The following is a 21,404-nucleotide window of genomic DNA, read 5'->3' as shown; positions in this document are numbered from 1 at the left end:
ATTTTTGTGTGCTGGTTTTGTATTCTGCAACTTTGAAGAATTTGTTTATTAGTTGTAATATTTTTGTAGATGTTTTAGGATTCTCTATATATAAGATCATGTCATCTGCAAACAGAGATAATTTTCCTTTACCTTTCCAATCTGGATGGCTTTTATTTATTTTTCTTATCTATTGCTCTGGCTGGGACTTGCAGTATTATGTTAAATAGAAGTAGCATCTTTGTCTTGTTCCTGATCTTAGAGGGTAAGTTTTCAGTCTTTCACCATTGAGCATGATGTTAGCTTATACGGTTTTCATATATGGCCTTTATTATGTTGAGGTAACAAATATTTTAATCACTGCCTGATATCTTGATGCATAGATATGCCTCATATTGTTACCTTCAATTATTAATCAACCTCCTATTGCTACATTTAACTATTTCTTGTTTATAAAACCTGTAAGTAATACTTTGATGAACATCCTCATGCAAAAAAATGTTCTTTGAACATCTAATTATAAAAGCTTACAATTTGGTTCAATAAATATTATTGAGTTGCATCCATGTATCAGACATTGAGCTAGGTTCTAAAAGGACAATGTTGAACAAAATATGACCTTTCTCTTAAGGAGTTTTAGCCAACAAAGAGAAATTAATTCAAAACACATCCACATAATTTTTCTAAAATTCAGTAAGAAGCAAAATAAGGGAAAGGCACAAGTTCCCATATTTATAAAGATAAGGGAGGTTTCAAGAAAGTGCAAAGAAATCTTGAAGATGAATTAAGAATTAAACAGGTTCCAGAACAGTGTTGTTGAGTAGAAATAAGTATAATACAGGTCACATTTATTGTTTAAAATTTTCTAGTAGCCACTATTAAATATGTAAAAAAGAAACATTAAGTTAATTTTAAATAATTATTTTAATCTAATATATTCAGTATACTACTTCAACATGTATTTAAAGTAAAGAATTAATAAGATTATTTACATGATTTTCATACTACATGTTCAAAATCCAGTGTGTTTTACAATTACAGTGTATTTTAAATCAAACTAGCAACAACTCAAGAGTTCAATAGCCACATGTAGCTAACGGCTTCTCTCATATGGACAAGACATCTGTAGAACTTGAAGACTAATGACAGAAAGCAAATCAGTGGTTACCTTGGGCCAAGGTGGAGGAATAGATGAACTGCAAAGATGCATCAGGAAAAATTGGGGGCTGATAACAATGTTCTATATTGATTATAGTGGTAATTTCATGAGTGTGAAATTTATTTGATTGCACACTTTAAATGGATGCAGCTTGTTGTGCATAAATTATGCCTTGATAAGTTGATATTTTTAAATAGCCAGCCAGGCAATAAGGATGAGAAGATTGCACACTATATATCAACATATTTAACACTCAATAAAGCTGTCGCAGCTTTATTGACTTTTACTCCTCTGTGAAAGTGAAAGTGAAAATCTATCAGTCATGTCAGACTCTTTGCAACCCCATGGACTATAGACCATGGCATTCTCCAGGCTGGAATACTGGAGTGGGTAGCCTTTCCCTTCTGGGGATCTTCCCAAACCAGAGATCAAACCCAGGTCTCCTGCATTGCAAGCAGATTCTTTACCAGCTGAGCCACAAACGAAGCCCTGTAAGAGAACCAATTTCACCCTTCTCTGACAGTGTCATCATTTTTTATTTTTTTGCGAATTTTGTTGCAGATAAGTAGTGTTGTATTGTCTTAACTTACGTTTATTTAATAACAAATGGAGGTTTTCATATTTATTGAATACTTACATTTTCCTAAGCTATTTCCAGGTTTCTTTATATCCTCATGTCTATACTATATGTCAGATAGTGAGAAAGGAAAAGGAAGGTTCCAGTGTCATTTACTCATGCATTTATAGGTGGTGTTTAGTCACTAAGTTGTATTCCATTCTTGCAACTACATGGGGAGTAGCCCACCAGACTCTGTCCATGGGATTTCCCATGCAAGAATAGTGGAGTGGGTTGCTCTTTCCTTCTCCAGGAGATCTTCCCCACCCAGGGATCAACCCTTTGTCTCTGGCATTGCAGGTGGATTCTTTCCAGACTGAGCCATCAGGGACTACATATGACATGAAAGGACGTATGAAATGGATAAAACCCACGGCTCCAAACTTAGAGTCTCTCTTCTCTCTCTCAGTCACTCACACACACACATACACACATAACTTGAGTGGTGAAGAAAACAAGCAGATAAATGTTAGATCATATAATAAAGGATTAAGTGATGCCAAGCAAGTGATGGTTTGTTTATCACTGTAATAAATTAGACCTACAGTATGGTTCTAAGTCCCCAATCTCTCTCTACTCCTGTTATCATCTCCTTCAACACTGCATTCCCATCCGAAACGCATCTGACCCCTTCAAGCCCCTTCAGATCCTCAGTTCTCCGGAACTCAACTGAGATATGTGTTGTTTGGCGATATAATATCCATTCCTCTACGTGGTTCTAATTTCAGTAAATTAAAACCTCAACTCTCACTGAATGAGCATCTTAATATTCTTGAGGAGAATATTCGGAGGCTGCTGCCCCTTCCACCCTTGGAAAAACTCAGAAATGAGGGTGAGACGGACAAAGACAAGGAGCACATCCAAGTATGTGGGGGCGAGGCCAGAGGAGGGTGAAGAGCTGGGTAGAATGAATGAACTTGAATGAACGCGTGCTGTCGGCCTCACTGTCACTCACTTCATTTCAGTTTCTCTACGAACGATCCATGGATGCTCTCGGAAAGCTGCTGAGGACCATGATGTGGGATAACATGAAAGCAGAGGACTGCCAAGAAATGTTCAATGTGAGTAGGTCCCATGGACCCTAACCTGTGCTCCAGGGCACCCTCCAACTCCGCCTCCTCCCAGGGACTCGTCCAGCCTGACCCACGTAGCCCCCACCAACACCACAGAGCCAGCCCACTCACACAGTGTTTGTGGGGAGGCCAGCACCCTACTCCAGAAGAGGCAGAGTGAGAGCGAGAGAACAAGAATGGATGAATGTGAAAGATACTAAGGAAAGCAGATCAGTATCTCCAATATGCTACTGGAGATCAGTGGAGAAATAACTCCAGAAAGAATGAAGGGATGGAGCCAAAGCAAAAATAACACCCACTTCTGGATGGGACTGTTGATAGAAGCAAGGTCCGATGCTGTAAGGAGCAATATTGCATAGGAACCTGAAATGTCAGGTCCATGAATCAAGGCAAATTGGAAGTGGTCAAACAGGAGATGGCAAGGGTGAACATCAACATTCTAGGAATCAGAGAACCAAAATGGACTGGAATGGGTGAATTTAACTCAGATGACCATTATATCTACTACTGTGGGCAGGAATCCCTTAGAAGAAATGAGTAGCCATCATAGTCAAAAAAGAGTCCAAAATGCAGTACTTGGATTCCATCTCAAAAACGACAGAATGATCTCTGTTCATTTCCATGGCGTATCATTCAATATCACAGTAATCCAAGTCTATGCCCTGACCAGTAACACTGAAGAAGCTGAAGTTGAATGGTTCTATGAAGACCTACAAGACCTTTTAGAACTAACACACAAAAAAAGATGTCCTTTTCATTATAAGGGACTGGAATGCAAAAGTAGGGAGTCAAGAAACACCTGGAGTAACAGGCAAATTTGGCCTTGGAATGTGGAATGAAGCAGGGCAAAGACGAATAGAGTTTTGCCAAGAGAACGCATTGGTTATAGCAAACACCTTCTTCCAACAACACAAGAGAAGACTCTACACATGGACATCACCAGATGGCCAACACCAAAATCAGATTGATTATATTCTTTGCAGCGAAAGATGGAGAAGCTCTATACAATCAGCAAAAGAAGACTGGAAGTTGACTGTGGCTCAGATCATGAACTCCTTATTGCCATATTCAGACTTAAATTGAAGAAAGTGGGGAAAACCACTAAACCATTCGGGTATGACCTAAATCAACTCCCTTAGATTATACAGTAGAAGCAAGAAATCGATTTAAGGGACTAGATCTGATAGATAGAGTGCCTGAAGAATTATGGACAGAGGTTTGTGACATAGTACAGGAGACAGGGATCAAGAACATCCCCATGGAAAAGAAATGCAAAAAAGCAAAATGGCTGTCTGAGGAGGCCTTACAAATAGCTGTGAAAAGAAGAGAAGCAAAAAGCAAAGGAGAAAAGGAAAGATATACCCATTTGAATGCAGAGTTCCAAAGAATAGCAAGGAGAAATAAGAAAGCCTTCCTCAGCAATCAATGCAAAGAAATAAAGGAAAACAACAAAATGGGAAAGACTAGAGATCTCTTCAAGAAAATTAGAGATATGAAGGGAACATTTCATACAAAGATGGGCTCAATAAAGGACAGAAATGGTATGGACCTAACAGAAGCAGAAGATATTAAGAAGAGGTGGCAAGAATACACAGAAGAACTGTACAGAAAATATCTTCATGACCCAGATAATCACGAAGGTGTAATCACTCATCTAGAGACAGACGTACTGGAATGTGAAGTCAAGTGGGCCTTAGGAAGAATCACTACGAACAAAGCTAGTGGAGGTGATGGAATCCCAGTTGAGCTACTTCAAATCCTAAAAGATGATGCCATGAAAGTGCTGCACTCAGTATGTCAGCAAATTTGGAAAACTCAGCAGTGGCCACAGGACTGGAAAAGGTCAGTTTCCATTCCAATCCCAAAGAAAGGAAATGCCAAAGAATGTTCAAACTACTGCACAAATGCACTCATCTCAACGCTAGTAAAGTAATGCTCAAAATTCTCCAAGCCAGGCTTCAGCAATACATGAACTTCCAGATGTTCAAGCTGGTTTTAGAAAAGGCAGAGGAACCAGAGATCAAATTGCCAACATTGCCAGATCATTGAAAAAGCAAGAGAGTTCCAGAAAAACATCTATTTCTGCTTTATTGACTATGCCAAAGCCTTTGATTGTGTGGATCACAAGAAACTGTGGAAAATTCCGAAAGAGATGGGAATACCAGACCAGCCTCTGACTTGCCTCTTGAGAGACCTATATGCAGGTCAGGAAGCAACAGTTAGAACTGGACATGGAACAACAGACTGGTTCCAAATAGGAAAAGAAGTATGTCAAGGCTGTATATTGTTACCCTGCTTATTTAACTTATATGCAGAGTACATCATGGGAAACACTGGGCTGGAGGAAGCACAAGCTGGAATCAAGATTGCCAGGAGAAATATCAATAACCTCAGATATGCAGATGACACCACCCTTATGGCAGAAAGTGAAGAGGAACTAAAGAGCCTCTTGATGAAAGTGAAAGAGGAGAGTGAAAATGTTAGCTTAAAGCTCAACATTCAGAAAACTAAGATCGTGGCATCCAGTCCCATCACTTCATGGCAAATAGATGGGGAAACAGTGGCAGACTTTATTTTGGGGGGCTCCAAAGTCACTGTAGATGATGACTGCAGCCATGAAATTAAAAAGACGCTTACTCCTTGGAAGAAAAGTTACGTCCAACCTAGCCTGCATATTAAAAAGCAGAGACATTACTTTGCCAACAAAGGTCCATCTAGTCAAAGCTATGTTTTTTCCAGTGGTCATGTATAGATGTGAGAGTTGGACTGTGAAGAAAGCTAAGCTCCGAAGAATTGATGCTTTTGAAGTGTGGTGTTGGAAAAGACTCTTGAGAGTCCCTTGGACTGCAAGGAGATCCAACCAGTCCATCCTAAAGGAGATCAGTTCTGAGTGTTCATTGGAAGGACTGATGTTGCAGCTGAAACTCCATTACTTTGGCTGCCTGATGCGAAGAGCTGACTCATTTGAAAAGACCCTGATGCTGGGAAAGATTGAGGGCAGGAGGAAAAGTGGATGACACAGGATGAAATGGTTGGATGGCATCACTGACTAAATGGACATGAGTTTGGGTAGGCTCCGGGAGTTGGTGATGGACAGGGAGGCCTGGCTTGCTGCAGTTCATGGGGTCACAAAGAGTCAGACACGAGTGAGCAACTGAACTGAATTGAACTGAACTGAAGGAAAGCACTTTTACTCTTTGACCAACAGCTTCTCCGAATGTGGCTTGTCTCACAAAAAGACTGGGAAAGAGAAAGAGCCTTCCAGATCACCGCAAACGTTCTGACAAATGATGTCGAGGTGAGTAAGCCCCTAGAATGGGTGGATGTCATTGCTTGCTAACAGCAAGGACCTTGGAGGCCACTGGAATCCAAAACTCCTGTGTGATGGATCTCCGGTCCAGGCGCAGTTTTTTCAGAGAACCACCCTGAGGTCTGCCCCATCCCACAGCACTGTGAGTCCAAGCAGGAGCTGGCTGAGGGGTTGCGGTGGGGTGGGGGGGGGGGAGGGGGGGAGGGGGAGATTGGGAGATTGGGAGCCGGGGAGTGAAGCGATTCATTTGTCTTTGCTTGCCTGTCCGCTTGGAAAGTCCGAGATTCCGTTTTATTCTAAGGGCCAGCACGGAGGAAACAAGGACTTAATATCCAGTGTTGGGACTATCCTGCAACATCATCAAGCCACCCCATCACCTCGGGATCCTCCTTTATCCTGCAGGCACCAGAGAATTTTAAGATCGGCTCACTTCTTGGCCTCCTGGCTCCTCACTCCTGTGACACCCTGCCCTCCATCCGCCAGGCGGCTGTCAGTTCAGCTATTGGTCTGTTCTCTATAAAAGGTGAGGGAAGGATGAGAAACCCACAGATGCAGAGAAGATACCTGTTTTCATTTTTCTCAGCTTTTCTCTTTGTATATCTCTGTCTCTCTCCTTCCTCTCTCTCTCTCTCTTTCTTTCTCCTCCCCTAGTTCAGTCATTTCTGAGTTATGTTACACAGTTTATCTCTCTCTCTTAGATCCTTTTTCCTCAGTGACTCTGCTTTTTGGTTTTTTAAAAATAAAGATAATAGCACCCAAGCATCATAAAGATCCATTAAAGCAGGTGAAATGTTTTGAGAGTGTCTGATTTAAATCACACACCAATTGGACATATTAGCAAAGCTTTTTCTACCACACAGTTTTCTTTCAGAGGAAATCATACTATTATCCTGGTGCGAAGTGAATTTCAGAGTTCTCTAAGAGAGATAACTTTGTGGAGATTTTTGTAGCTTGCATAGCAGGACCTCTGCCTGCTCTGCCGGAATGTGTAAATACCTATCAATGTCAGGAAACAGAAGGAATTTTAAAACCTCAATATCAGGCTGAAACCAACACTCAGGGCTTCTTGATTAAATACAGGTTAAATCAGCAAGTGTTTTGCCAAGGTGGGACCTGCCTCGTGTACAGTTCCCTCCAGACCACGTGCAGCCAGGATCCCCCAGCCAGCTTGACTGCCACTCATGCCTACACTAGACTCTTCGTTCTTTTAGATGTAGAATTAAGAGTCTAGATTGCTGGGAGAAATGTTAATAACCTCAGATATGCAGATGACACTACCCTTATAGCAGAGAGCGAAGAGGAACTAAGCCTCTTGATGAAGGTGAAAGAGGTGGTTTAGCCACTAAGTTGTGTCTGACTCTTTCGACCCTATGGACTGTAGCCTGCCAGGCTCCTCTGTCCAAGGAAGTCTCCAGGCAAGAATACTGGAGTGGGTAGCCTATCCCTTCTCCAGGGGATCTTCCCAACCCAGGAATCGAACCCCGGTGTCTTGCACTGCAGGCAGATTCTTCACCGAGCTACAAAGGAAGCCCCTAGGGAAATATTTGAGTGCCTTTTTGTGTGTCAGACGCTGTTCTGATTCTGGGACACAGAGATATAACAATTCTAAATTTGCATGCTAAAAGTGTGTGAAAGACAGAAGGTGGGATTTGGTTGAGGGCAGACAACAGAGTCAGTCAATAGGGGAAAACTATTCAGCAGAACCTGAATAGATCTGACAGTCCCTTGGGATTTGGGAAGAGAATTCTTGAAGGGTGTATGATTTTATCAAAGCCAGAAAAAAAAATGAATTAAAGGGGTGAGAATTAAAGGACCATTCTAATAAGACAAGAAATGTACCACAAAAGGACTTCATAGGAAGAAAGGAATTCTATTATTGTTCTGCCTGGTCTTCCTTTGTTGTTGTTCATGTCCGACTCTTTGCGACCCCATAGCCTACAGCATGCCAGGCTTCACTGTCTTTCCTCATCTCTTGGAGCCTGCTCAAACTCTATTGAGTTGGTGATATCATCCAACCATCTCGTCCTCTGTCATTCCCTTCTCCTCCTGCCTTCAATCTTTCCCAGCATCAGGATCTTTTCCATTGAGTCAGTTCTTTGCATCAGGTGGCCAAATTATTGGAGCTTCAGCTTTAGCATCAGTCCTTCCAGTGAATATTCAGGACTGATTTCCCTTAGGATTGACTTGCCTGATCTCTTTGCAGTCCAAGGGATTCTCAAGAGTCTTCTCCAACACCACAGTTCAAAAGTATCACTTCTTCAACCATCAGTCTTCTTTATGGTCCAACTCTCATATCCATACATGACTACTGGAAAAACCACCTCCAAGAAAAAGAAATGCAAAAAGGCTAAATGGTTGTCTGGTAGACCTTAAAATAGTTGAGAAAAAAAGAGAAGCAAAAGGCAAAGGAGAAAAGTAAAGATATAACCATTTTCACTATATGGACCATTGTTGGCAAAGTAATGTCTATTTTTTAATATGCTATCTAGATTTGTCACAGCTTTTCTTCCAAGGAGCAAGTGTCTTTTAATATTGTGGTTGCAGTCACCATCTGCAGTGATTTTGGAGCCCAAGAAAATAAAGTCTCTGACTGTTTCTATTGTTTCCCCATCTATTTGCCATGAAGTAAGGGGACCATATGCCATGATCTTTGTTTTTTGAATGTTGAGTTTTAAGCCAGTTTTTTCATTCTCCCCTTTCACTTTCATCAACAGGCTCTTTAGTGCCTCTTTGCTTTCTGCCATAAGGATAATGTCCTCTGCATATCTGATGTTACTGATATTTCTCCCAGCAATCTTGAATACAGCCTGTGCTTTATCCAGCCCAGGATTTCCCATGATATACTCTGCATATAAGTTAAATAAGCAGGGTGACAATATACAGCCTTGACATACTCCTTTTCAAATTTGGAACCAGTATGTTGTTCCATGTCCAGTTCTAACTGTTGCTTCTTGACCTGCATACAGGCTTCTCAAGAGGCAAGTTGAGTGGTCTTGTATTCCCATCCCTAAGAATTTTCCACAGTTTGTGGTGATCCATACAGTCAAAGCCTTTGGTATAGTCAATGAAGCACTAGATGTTTTTCTGGAACTCTCGCTTTTTCTATGATCCAACAGATGTTGGCAATTTGTCTCTGATTCCTCTGTTTTTTCCTAAATCCAGCTTGAACATTTAGAACTTCTCAATTCATGTACTGTTGAAACCTAGCTTGGAGAATTTTGAGCATTACTTTGCTAGCATGTGAGATGAGTGCAATTGTGTGGTAGTTTGAACATTCTTTGGCATTGCTTTTCTTTGAGATTAGAATGAAAACTGACCTTTTCCAGTCCTGTGGCCACTGCTGAGTTTTCCAAATTTGCTGGCACATTGAGTGCAGCACTTTCACAGAATCATCTTTTGGAATTTGAAATAGGTCAACTGAGATTCCATCATCTCTACTAGCTTTGTTTGTAGTGATGCTTCCTAAGACCCACTTGACTTCACACTCCAAGATATCTGGCTCTAAGTGAGTGATCACACCATCGTGGTTATCCAGGTCATGAAGATCTTTTTTGTATAGTTCTTCTGTGTATTCTTGCCACCTCTTAATATCTTCTGCTGCTATTAGGTCCATGCCATTTCTGTCCTTTATTGAGCCCATCTTTGCATGAAATGTTCCCTTGGTATCTCCAGTTTCCTTAAAGAGATCTTTAGTCTTCCCCATTCTATTGTTTTCTATTTTTCTGCATTGTCACTCAAGAAGACTTTCTTATCTCTCCTTGCTATTCTTTGGAACTCTGAATTCAGATGGTTATATCTTTCCTTTTCTCCTTTGCCTTTTGCTTCTCTTCTTTTCTCAACTATTTTAAGGTCTACCAGACAACCATTTAGCCTTTTTGCATTTCTTTTTCTTGCAGGTGGTTTTGATCACTGTCTCCTGTACAATGTTAGGAACCTCTGTCCATAGTTCTTCAGGCGCTCTATCAGATCTATATTTCTCCCTTTAGGTTCCTTTATTTTCCTGAAACATGCAAAGTTCCAGTTCTTAAATATTCTTTGTTAGCAGGAAATCCCATACTTCATTATTCATGTTAACTCTTTCCTAGTTGATCAAATAAACATGATAGAGAGAGAGAGAGAATATGATCATTAAATTAAATGTGTACTGGATACAAGTAACTAGAGTTTTACTGAATTAAATGCCCACTTAATATTTGTAGATGTTGTTCAGTCTGTTGTTAATGCAGATAATAGATCAGAGGTTGAGAAATTTACCAGTCGCTTGGACAATTGAAAGCTGTGAAGCTGGACTTTGAGCCCAGGTCCTCCGCCCAGGAGGCTAAGGTACCTCCCAGAGAGTGATTCAGGTGTGAGTTTCCACCAATTACTAACTCCAAACAACAAACAGAAAATCATTACCATTGAGGTCTGCATTTACAAGTCAATATCAATAATCACACAATTGCAATGATTGCAATGGTTACCTTACCATTCCAGAAGCTCACTGCAGAATAGAACTCCAACAGAGCCAGCAGTAGAGCAGAGTAGTAAGAGCCTGGGCAGTGGTGTCAGACCAGGGTTCAAGTTCCAACCCTCTATTTTCATTCCCTGCATAACCTGGCCAAATGACTTTACGTCTGTCTGTGTCAGTTTTCTCAACTGCAAACAACCTCAGATGATCTCTAGGAGTAATAAATGAGATCAGAGTATTTAGCATGCTTTTAGTATGCAGAAACTCCTCAATCAGTGTTCTTATGCTCTTATGCTCATCAGAGAGGCTTTCGTGCGTTTGTGAAAGGCATCCAGCAGCTGAATTAGTGTCACGTCAAAATATAGACAGCCTCTTCAACCCCTCTCAGCTCTTTGAACTCCCATGTCACCCTTTGTTGATTGTAGGTGTTCACCTGGAAGTGGAAAGACTAAAGGATTTGCAGGAAGGGCTGCAATGTGATGATGTGCAGCTCCAGATCAAGATTTCCTCCAAAATAGCAAAGGTAATAGATACAGAGGACTGATCAAGGGACATAAGGATGATTCTGGGTTGACTTTCAAATGAGTCAGCTGTGTACGCTCCTCTACCAAGGAGGGCAAACAGTCTAGCCATTCTAGTGAAATAAACGACTTTTGTCCATTCATTAAATCTGGATCCATGTATACAGGCAACACCTGCTAATCTCATTTCAAACTCTGGGAAGCCTGGGGAGCCATGCAGTCCTCTCCAAGTGAAGGAGGCAGCAGGGTAAAATGAGAGAAACAGGGCACTGGAGTCCGTCAGATGTATTCTGTGTGCACCCCCTGAAGTGCATGCACTGTGTGATCCATTTCCTCATCTTAAAGAAAGGCATAAGCTCCCTCTCAGAGCTGCTGTGAGAACTGGTCAATCAATTCATTCTTTTGTTCAGTCCCTTATGCATTCACCTCATGTGCCCTGTGAATCTACCAGGTGCCAGACTGTTTTCCAGGATCTGAGGATGGAAATGCCTGCCCTCCTAGTGGATGGAACAGCCAAATAAATATGATGTCAGGTAGTGATAAGTGAGAAACACAAAGTCAAGGAAGGGAATGAAGAGTAAGGTGGGGATTCACAACTCTGAAAGAGAACCACAAAGATATCTGGAAAGAACATTCCAGGCAAAGGGGGGAACAGTATGTGCAAAGGCCCTGAGGTGGAGAAAGAAGTGGGTCATGAGATCCAAGAGACAGCCCAGAGCTGATTGAAGTGCCTTCCAGGCCTTTTTAAGAACCTTGGTTTCACTCTAATAAAAATAAAAAACCAGCAGAGGGATTTGATCAGAAGAGTCAAAACCACTGCATATAAGGTGGCAGGTGTGAAATGCACAACCTGTGTGAGACAGCATCGTTCCTAATGCAGACGTTGTGGATTTATACGTGTTCTATAGTAATTACCCACTGAGGGCAGTAAACAATAAAATCGGTCATCATGACAATAACAGAGAGAAGGGAACTTTCTTGAGAACAAAGCATTTTTCCTAACTTGCAAAATCTCCTTATGGGCTAGTAGTGGTTCTGTGAGGAAGAATATGGTACAACTTTATTTCTGAAGGGTCACCTGGCTGCCATGTTGAAACTAGATTATAGGCTGGCAAGAGTGAAACTAGTGAGGTCAGTTTGGAGGAAAGTGTAAGAATCCACGTGTGAGCTCAGGTGGCTTGGACTAAGGAGGCAGCAGCAAGTGACAAGAAAGTGATGAGTATACAGAAGAGAAACTCATGGGGGCACAGGGAGGGAAAACAGGTCCGAGGCCTAAGACAGTGTCTGATGCACGATAAGTGTCAAAAGTAGGAGTTCCCTTCCTTCCTTTATTCCTAAGCCAATATCATCCCAATATGAGAAAGAAAAAAACACATAACTGTTGAGCTTGGACCCAGGCAGACATTTGGTGCTCCATAGAACAGACACGAGTCTAGGCCTTGATCTTGGAGCCATGGTAACTCAGAATCCAGCTAGGACAGGCAGCTACTCATGAAAAGGAATTCATGTCCTCTCAAAGACTGTTCTACCACACATCACTGGGCCATTTAATACAGAGGGAATTCAGTTGTGAATAGGAATGTTTTCATACCCATAAACTCATAACCATGACCTTCTTGTTTGGTTAAAGCCCCAGATAATGCTTCTGGAATTTATTCAGACTGCTAACTTTTCACCTCCCCTGCCTGCCTTTTCATTCACACATACTCAGAGACATACACAATCAAACATTCTATATAATTATTTGTCTAGAGACCAAAATTACAAAGTCTTATTTTCTTGACCTTTTATTGACTACTCAATATTGAAACACACAAAAGCAAAAGACAGGATTCATTGTTAATTCACCCTCTGTTTGGATACTATGAGGCACAGGCTATTTAGCCAGGCACTTAGTACATGGTGATAGATTTCCTGAATCCTCAAGCCTAGCTCCTAGCTACTCTTTGGCAGACACAAGACATTTCTATGATAGATGAAATGTATATGAAAGTACTTGACAACACTTAAATTGCCATTTATGCATTATTTTTCCTTTATGGGGCATATTACAAATTCAGGTTTGGAGAGGAAATTGCCTTGGCAGACCTAGAATTTAATAAATATGAAATGATTTTTAGAAAGCAACTTCAAGGAAAGTTTTACTTAGACTGAAAAGCCGTGTCTATGTCCTATTTTAGTATTTTCTCTAGTTTCTATGGCCTCAGTCATATGCTAACTCTTTGGAAAGCCCAGTGGTTTCTAATATCCTAAAACAAAGGACAGCATGTTTTGGGTATCCAGATATGAAGTGAGGGGCTTGGTTACGTGAGTCTTTCTGGGTCCAGATATGAAGTGAGGGGTTGGTGACATGAGTCTTTCTGGGTCCAGATATGAAGTGAGGGGTTGGTGACATGAGCCTTTCTGGGTCCGTTCTCAGATTGTCAGTAAACTCATCCCCAGTGAAGAAATGCTCATGTTCCTGGAGGAAACCCTGGATGGTCTGGAGAGCCTCAACCCCCCATGTACAAAGGCCTGTGGTGTCTGGATGATCACCGCCCTGAAGGAGCAGGGAGCTACTCTGGAAGACCAGGTGAACTGACAGCCAGTCTGACATCTGAGCACAATTCTAGCACTTCTGAAATGCCAGTACCAGAAGCAGGTCATCACTCCTCAGTTGGTCCTCTGATGAGTCACAGGCAAGAGTATATCCACAGCCTCAGGAGGCCTCAACAGAGACCCAAGTTGTGTATGAACAACGAGTCTCAGGAGGAGGGCCCATCAGCCTGACTCAGTTGCCTCTCTAGTCTGTGATGATGAGCACTTTCCAAGCTGCCACTCTCTGGCTAGAGGAAGAATATCTGAGCCAGAAGCATGTGGAGTGTGCAAGACTGGGTTGTAAGATCTGCAAGCATAACAGTGGTCTCATGAAACTTTGAGATGGCCGCTGAGGGCCAGGCGGGTTTTCTAACTCCACTGCCACCCTGTGAGCTGCTCTTTAACACCCTTTAGGTATTTTCTGATAAAGAAGGCTATCCTTGAGGAACTGACTGAAAAAAAAGTCCCAATCCTTCCTCCCAACTAGAGAATTAAGCAGAGAGAATTGGATTTAAATTCAGGAAGTCTGGTTAAGAGCTCCAAATGGATATGCTGTCTTCTCTCTCTCCTAAAGTCAGAATCAAAATATTAACAATTCAGAGATCAGTGATGAGGAAAGAATTTTTAACTCAGAAAGGCTTCCTTCCCAAGGGTAACAGGAGGAAGAAGTCATGGTCCCCAGAGCCGGGAGTTAATCATCCTAAATTAAAGAATTCTCCAAAGCATGACTTTTACAACTGACCTCTGTTCTAACTACTGCCCAACCATTTGTTTGTTTTCAAAAACATTTATTGAGTGTATACTCTGTGGCAGGCCCTAGGCCAGTCATGGGAGAATGAAAGGTTAATAAATTTAGAATATCCATGTGTTTACGTGTTAAACATAAATGGGGAAGTTGTTCATACGCTAGGTAAAGGCTAGGGACCTAAATGTTTTCCAAGAATCACTAGTATGGGACTGTGTGATAATCAGGCTTGCAGGATATTTATGATTAAGGAATTACAGTTCCATGAAAAATGTTATATTTAACCTAAAAATGTCTATCTAAAGTAAGCAAGAGAAATATCTACTGGACGCAAAGTTGCTTTAGCCTAGAGACAGGTCCTAATCCATGTCAAAAATCCAAATGCATGATATAATTCCCTACTGCACACAGACTAATACCCAAACTCAGAAAGGTGGCCCTCAATGCCCTTTTGGATTCAGCTTTGTCTTGTCTATCAAGTTATCCTCCTCTTTTTTCTCACCTTCATTCTTTCTGTGCTCCAAACTGAACCATTCTCCTATTCCATAAGGTTTTCTACATCTGCTTCTACCAGGCTTTCGTGTAGTTTTTATATAGATTTTACTTTTTAAAGCCATTAGGTTCACAGCAAAACTGAGCAGAAGTTATAGAGTTTCAGTACACCTCCTATCTCCACACTTCCAACATCCCACACCTCAGGTTACGTTTGATACAATCGATGAACCTACATTGACCCATCCTATAATCACCCAAAGTCCACAGTTCACATTAGAGCTTTTAGTTTTGGTGTTGACAGATTTATAATGGCATGTATCCAATAGTGGAGGATAGATTAGTTTCACTGCTCTCTGAACCCTCTGTGTTCTATTTGCATTTTTACCTATCTTGTTCCTTCTGACGTGGGTTCCTTTCCTCGCCATCTCCACCTTGCCTTTTGGAATTGGTATATATCCTTTGAGACCCAGAGCAGACGTCCCTCTCTGGTGACCTCAGTTACTTCTGGATTCCCCTATCAGTCCCGTGAATCTCCTGTACACCATTTGCCATACACAGTTTTGTATACAAGCCTTTGGGTGTATAGCCGAAGTCCTTTATGAGATGATTCATTCCTTTTGAGAAAGGGCTACATCTTATGCAACCCTGGTAAAATCCCCACAATGCCTAACTCAGCACCTGGCATAATGCTGCCTTTTACTAAATGTTTGCTAAACTGATTTAAGAATAAATGCCTAATTTATCAATAATTGTCCTGAGCAAGAGATAGGCCATGTGTAGAATCAATCACTTCCTTAACATTATTTCTATTTCATCAATCACCACCCACAACTTGCTGACTGTACATGACCTAAGTCAACCATGTCAAGGAAAAATGGTGATTCAGTGATTGCATTGGCTTTTTCTTTTTAGCTGTTGGAGATCTTGGGCATAATTTACCATCACATGCCGGTCCTCAGACAAAAGGAGGAAAGTTTTCAGTTTATGCTAGAAGCCATCTCTCAGATAGCCAGCTTTCACATGGACGCGGTTGTTGCCAACCTTTTACAGAAGGCTCTGCCCTTTGACAGGTAGATTCAAACTAAGGTGGTCCCTTTTCCCAGGGAAGACCCCTCTGTAAGGCATTGGGGAAGAATCTCTGGTTTGAGAGAAAGATAGCAAACAAAAGTTGAAAACATCTCACCTGGCTAATTTCAGAAACAGTGCTTGAATCACAGGTAATGGTTTTCCAAGTATTTTTCAAATATATGTCCTCATTGGAAGATCAGAATTTTAGGTATGTGTATATGTATATATGTTTGTGTATGTGTGTGTGTATGTATATATATATATATATATTTAAAATAGGAGTAAGTGAGTTTTAGAAAGTGATTATTTCCCCCCTTTCTGGTTGCTGAGAATGCATCTATATGAGAGGTTTCTGTCTTGATGGATGTTAACAAACCTCAGCAACCCAAGGCCCAAATGCTAGATTGTTAAATAAAGCATCCTTATTATCCCCAGGCACGTTGGCATGTCCACTCATCCCTGCAATTGTGATTAGTCATAATGTGGTTTTAGAGTGGATCCAATGGAAAAGCGAATCTCCCAAGGAGTTGAGCCTCATCAGCTTCCTGCCTTCCTTGCCTAGGGACACAAAGACACTGTGGAAATCTCTGGCTGAGAACCCAGCCTCCAGTGGCAAACTCTTGCGAGCCTTAGTCGACAAACTGGAGAACGAGTTAGAAGATGACCTAGCCAGAATAGAGGCAATATCTGTGAGTTGGACAACCCGTCACACATCTGAGCTTGTTCCCACCCGGCACTGGGTGCTGCAGCATTAATCACACTTCTTCCCCTCTTATACTCTGGTTTTAAATCGACTCCCAGTTTATTCTGGACAGTCATGGCAGTGATATGGCAATGACTTTGTGGCTGATCATGTTTAGAAGCCCGTTTCTCACCAGCCCAAGGAGAATCTGTGCCTCTGTGTTTCCAAATTATCCTTCAAGACATCTAATTGTTGTCAAAAGACCCTAAGCCTAACCTGGTGGTGCCAACTAGACTTTGGAGTCACCCCACATGGGAGCCCTGAGAGAAAAACACAGCCTGAGTTGAGAAGTTCCCAGAAAAATAAGCCCTCCATTTTCTCCCCTTCCTGTGTGCTTTTACAAGTGTGGTCCACCTGGGAAGCAATCCTGTGGAGGGAAAACAGCCTGGAAGGTCAGCCCCCCCTGACACGAGACACTTCCTCCCTGCAGGTGGCCTGTGCCATGTATGAAGTGGTGTCAACGGGCACCCCTGTCGCGAGCCTGTACCCGGAGCTGTTCGTGCTTCTCCTGAAGCTGGTCAGCTGCACGCTCGGTCAGAAGATGCCCACCTCTGCCCTCAGCCGCCGGCGGCGGGTGATGCCGCAGGGGGAGCGGCAGCAGATAGCTGACCCCTGCAGGTAAACGGCCAGGCAAGAGGGCATTCTGGAGACATCCTGACCCAAGACTCCACAAAAGAGCCTGGTGTGGCCTCAACTAACCATTTAGAAACAAGGTCCCTCCATCCCTGAGCCTCATAGCCCTTCTTCCCGGAACTGGTACCCAGGCGCTGTCATCCAGAACAGTCTTACAAGCAGCAACATCCTCCTCTCTTGAGTGGCCCATCCACTTCCTTTGTCTTCTTTCCTTGAAATCTTTCAAGGAAAGTTGGAATTCTGTAATATTCAAGGCAGGTGGCACTAGTGGTAAAGAATCTGTCTCCCAGCGAAGGAGACTGCCAGTGCAAGAGATACAGGTTCAATCCCTAGGTCGGGAAGATCCCCTGGAGAAGGAAATGGAACCCACTCCAGTATTCTTGCTTGGAAAATTCTATGGACTGAGGGTCCTGGGGGACCCCAGTCCATGGGATCACAAAGAGTCCAACATGAGTATACACATACACAGCATACAAAGAAAGAAGAAAAATAAAAATAAATATTATATTTCCTCAAATCTAAGACTTCACCAATTGAAAGAAGCAATATTATTTCATGAACCATTGAAAAAGTTTTTTAAAAGTCCCAATTAAGTCATAAATTAGTGCTTTCTTAAACTATTAAATTCGTATTTTATATTGTTCCATAGAGCTCTTTGAGGATTATTAAGTATAGATTTTTATTTTGTAACACATTGCTTTGCTTCCCTGTTCTCTTGCCTAACTTTTTATTCCAAAGTCAAATCAACCTATTAAAAGGCATTTGAAAGAGCAATTAGACTCAGTGAGCATGCATATGGGGTGGAGTGGGGGGGCGGGCAAGGGATTGGGTCCGCTTGCTTGCCTGTGCGGGCCCATGCACTCAGTCACACAGTCCCATCTGACTCTTTGTGACCCCATGGACTGTGTAGCCCACCAGGTTCCTCTGTCCATGGAATTCTCCAGGCAAGAATACTACAGTAGGTTGCCATTCCCTTCTCTAGGGGATCTTCACGACTCAGGGACTGACTGTGGGTCTCCTGCATTGCAAGAAGATTCTTTACCATCTGAACCACCAAGGAAGGAGTTAGGCTCAGCACATGTACATACATACATGTAACTTTACTAAAATACCTACAGCTCTAAGCATGCATGTGTGCACGCTAAGTCGCATCAGTCATGTCCCTCTTTTTGCAACCCTATGGACTGTAGCCTGCCAGGCTCCTCTGTCCATGGGATCCTCCAGGCAAGGATACTGGAGTGGGTGGCCAGGTCCTCCTCCAGGGACAGCTCAAAGAGCCGTACCTGAATATGTTTGTGTACACGAATTGTATACACAATCAATAGAGACTGCATCACAACTACTGTTTGGCCAACAATTGCAATGCACTATCCATTGAGAGATGCATCCTGGTTTCCAAGGTGCTGTGTTTGAGCCACTAAAATATAGTATTTCACATTTCTATCCTCAGGGCTTGATTTTCTCAGGAGAGGTGAAGATTTTGTGGGATTATTGACTGAGTTCAGGACATGTCAATATCCCCTTTGGCCCCAGCACCAAAGTGTGAGATCAAGGCTGCCTGTGTTTTCCTTACACAGCCTCCATTCATCCAGAAGTAAGGGAGTATTGTGGGGAACATTTTTTAAAACAAACAAAATGTGCTATATTTATTCTGCAGCACATAGTGGTTATAAGTAACCAGATTCATACATTTCAATATAGAGCACCAAGATATAATATGTGAAAATACAGAATACAGACAGCTTGATGGTATTTATTATGGATTATGGACTTGAGGAGTTCACAATTCCCTGCATGGTATCGACTTACTTTTGTGATGCCAACTGTCTCTTTCAGGCTCTCAACTACAACTCTGAAGTGTGTGCAGGCCCAGGCTATGAGAGAAGGGCTGACCAGAGAATCTGACGAGGGAGACAACGTGTGGACCCTCCTCAGCAGCCCCAGTACCCACCACATAGGAGTCTGTGCACTGGCCAGGTAATGTTCAGATACTCCAAAACTAGATACCAAAGGAAAAGCTGAAAACAAAGTGAAAATGCAGTGCAGGCAACTTCACTGAACGCCATTGAGTCACCAAGGCCTTAGAGTCAAGGAGAAAAAAAAAAAAACAGAGGAAAGAGCAAAGGGGGTTGGGAAGACACAGTAGGATCAGCTCCAAACTCAACAATTCCTCAAAAAATAGCGATACAAATTAACAGTTTTAGGCGAACTACACTTTAGAGTTTGAGTGAACTCCGGGAGCTGGTGATGGAGAAGAAGGCCTGGCAGGCTGCAGTCCATGGGGTCACAAAGAGTCGGACATGACTGAGTGACTGAACTGAACACTCTCGTCAGGCACTTAGATAGGGTGCTATAAAGTTTAAGCCTTGGTGCTCTTTCCTTGTTAACATCCCTTTTTAAAATTATTGATTTTCCTGATAGAGAAATAGACTAAAGTGTCTTCCATTGTTTAGAAAGAAAAAAGTCTCCGCTACAATGGGAGCCTTGGTTTTCTAGGAGCATGGCCGTGTGGCAACATGGAATCATACTGGACATCACAGAACAACTCTTCCCATCCCTGACCTCCTCCTCAGAGAACTACCGGATAACTGGCACAGCTTTCTTCTCTGAGGCAAGCCATCCCAGCAGGCTTGTTGGGTCCCATGGGGTATCTCTCTCAGGAGTTCAATGGGATCCAGAGCCATGGAAGAGGGACCTTCACTGGGAGCTTTGGGAGTGGAGAGGCCCAACGACTGCCAGAGATACAGTACCTGAGCAGAGAGAAAGAGAGGAAAAAGAACCCAGCCTCATCCTCTTCCTGCCCTCTGGTCTGTAGGCATCAATTTCCAAAGCAGAGAAGGATAGAGAATTAACCTGCAAAAGACAAAACAAAATATAACCAACAAATATATCAATACTACAGTCCTTCCACACCCTGGGATAAAAGCTGGCCCAGCCAGTCCAGAGAAATAACATCATCAGTTACTCCTGTTTCCTATGCTCTATTTTCCCATTTAGATCAGAATTATCTTCTTAACTGGGCTTCCCTGGTAGCTCAGCTGATAACGAATCTGCCTGCAATGCAGGAGACCCCAGTTCGATTCGTGGATTAGGAAGATCCCCTGGAAGAGGGCATGGAGGGCATGGCAACCCACTCTAGTATTCTTGCCCGGAGAATTTCCATGGACAGAGGAGTCTGCGGGTTTTATTCCATGAGGTCACAAAGAGTCAGACACAACTGAGCAACTAAGCACGTGCACGTATATTCTTAACTAGGTGTTTTGGTTCTCATCAGCTCATAACCTTGACCTGTGGGTCACTTACCACTAGAGCTTAGTTCCTGCCAGATTTGCATATTCACCCCAGGCTTCTTCCTCTGCTCCACAAGCAGCTGGGGCCCTGCCCTTTCATCATAGCTGTGATGCCTTCAGAACTCTCCTGAAGGGAGGCCCTTCCCTCAACTAAAGGGGAGAAGTGTATCATTTTCAGCTCATGAAGGAGCCAATCCTTTGGAAGCATGGGAATCTACGGGATGTGCTTGTCCTGATGGATCAGAGTGCTTGGGACTCCAACTCCATCCTGAGGCAAATGGCCATCCGGGGTCTCGGTAATATGGCTTCTGGAGCCCCTCACAAGGTAAAAGGGGTTGAGGGAAGGACAAAAAGTAGTTCATCTAAGTAGAGTTAGAGGCTTCCCAAGTGGCTCAGTGGTTAAAAAAAAAAAAAAAAAGAATCCATCTGCCAATGCAAGAGACACAGGAGACAGGTTCCATCCCTGGGTTGGGAAGATCCCCTGGAGAAGGAAATGGCAACCCACCCCATTATTCTTGCCTGGAAAATCCCATGGAGAAGAGCCTGGTGGGCTACAGTCCATGGAGTTGCAAGGAACTGGACCCAACTAAGCATGCATAGACACAAGTAGAGTTTTAAAATAATTATTTAGTAACCCACTCCCCATGGTTACACATGGGGTTAACCATGTGTGTTAATTTCAGAAATTAAGTGAAAATCCAAATAAGTTGCTGAAGTAGTGGCTCTTGTGTTGAAGGATCCATGAC

The 21,404-nt window shown here is 42.5% G+C and overlaps 1 protein-coding gene across 1 annotated transcript in view; it reads left to right on the top strand.

Annotated features, from left to right (window-relative positions):
• Positions 1–21,404, top strand: part of MROH2B (maestro heat like repeat family member 2B) — a 76,519-nt gene that overhangs the window by 47,147 nt on the left and 7,968 nt on the right. Inside the window, exons 25-36 of the mRNA XM_040262388.1 lie at positions 2,483–2,618; positions 2,720–2,815; positions 6,036–6,125; positions 6,540–6,660; positions 11,013–11,110; positions 13,528–13,680; positions 15,838–15,995; positions 16,556–16,682; positions 17,166–17,353; positions 19,205–19,345; positions 19,865–19,979; positions 20,837–20,983. Coding sequence (XP_040118322.1) covers positions 2,483–2,618; positions 2,720–2,815; positions 6,036–6,125; positions 6,540–6,660; positions 11,013–11,110; positions 13,528–13,680; positions 15,838–15,995; positions 16,556–16,682; positions 17,166–17,353; positions 19,205–19,345; positions 19,865–19,979; positions 20,837–20,983 — 1,570 coding nt within the window. The remainder of the gene's footprint in view (positions 1–2,482; positions 2,619–2,719; positions 2,816–6,035; positions 6,126–6,539; positions 6,661–11,012; positions 11,111–13,527; positions 13,681–15,837; positions 15,996–16,555; positions 16,683–17,165; positions 17,354–19,204; positions 19,346–19,864; positions 19,980–20,836; positions 20,984–21,404) is intronic.

Source organism: Oryx dammah, unplaced genomic scaffold, assembly GCF_014754425.2.
Source record: "Oryx dammah isolate SB20612 unplaced genomic scaffold, SCBI_Odam_1.1 HiC_scaffold_20, whole genome shotgun sequence".
NCBI lineage: Eukaryota > Metazoa > Chordata > Mammalia > Artiodactyla > Bovidae > Oryx > Oryx dammah.
Note: the sequence above shows the minus strand (reverse complement) of the source record. Positions and strands in the feature narration are given on the sequence as shown.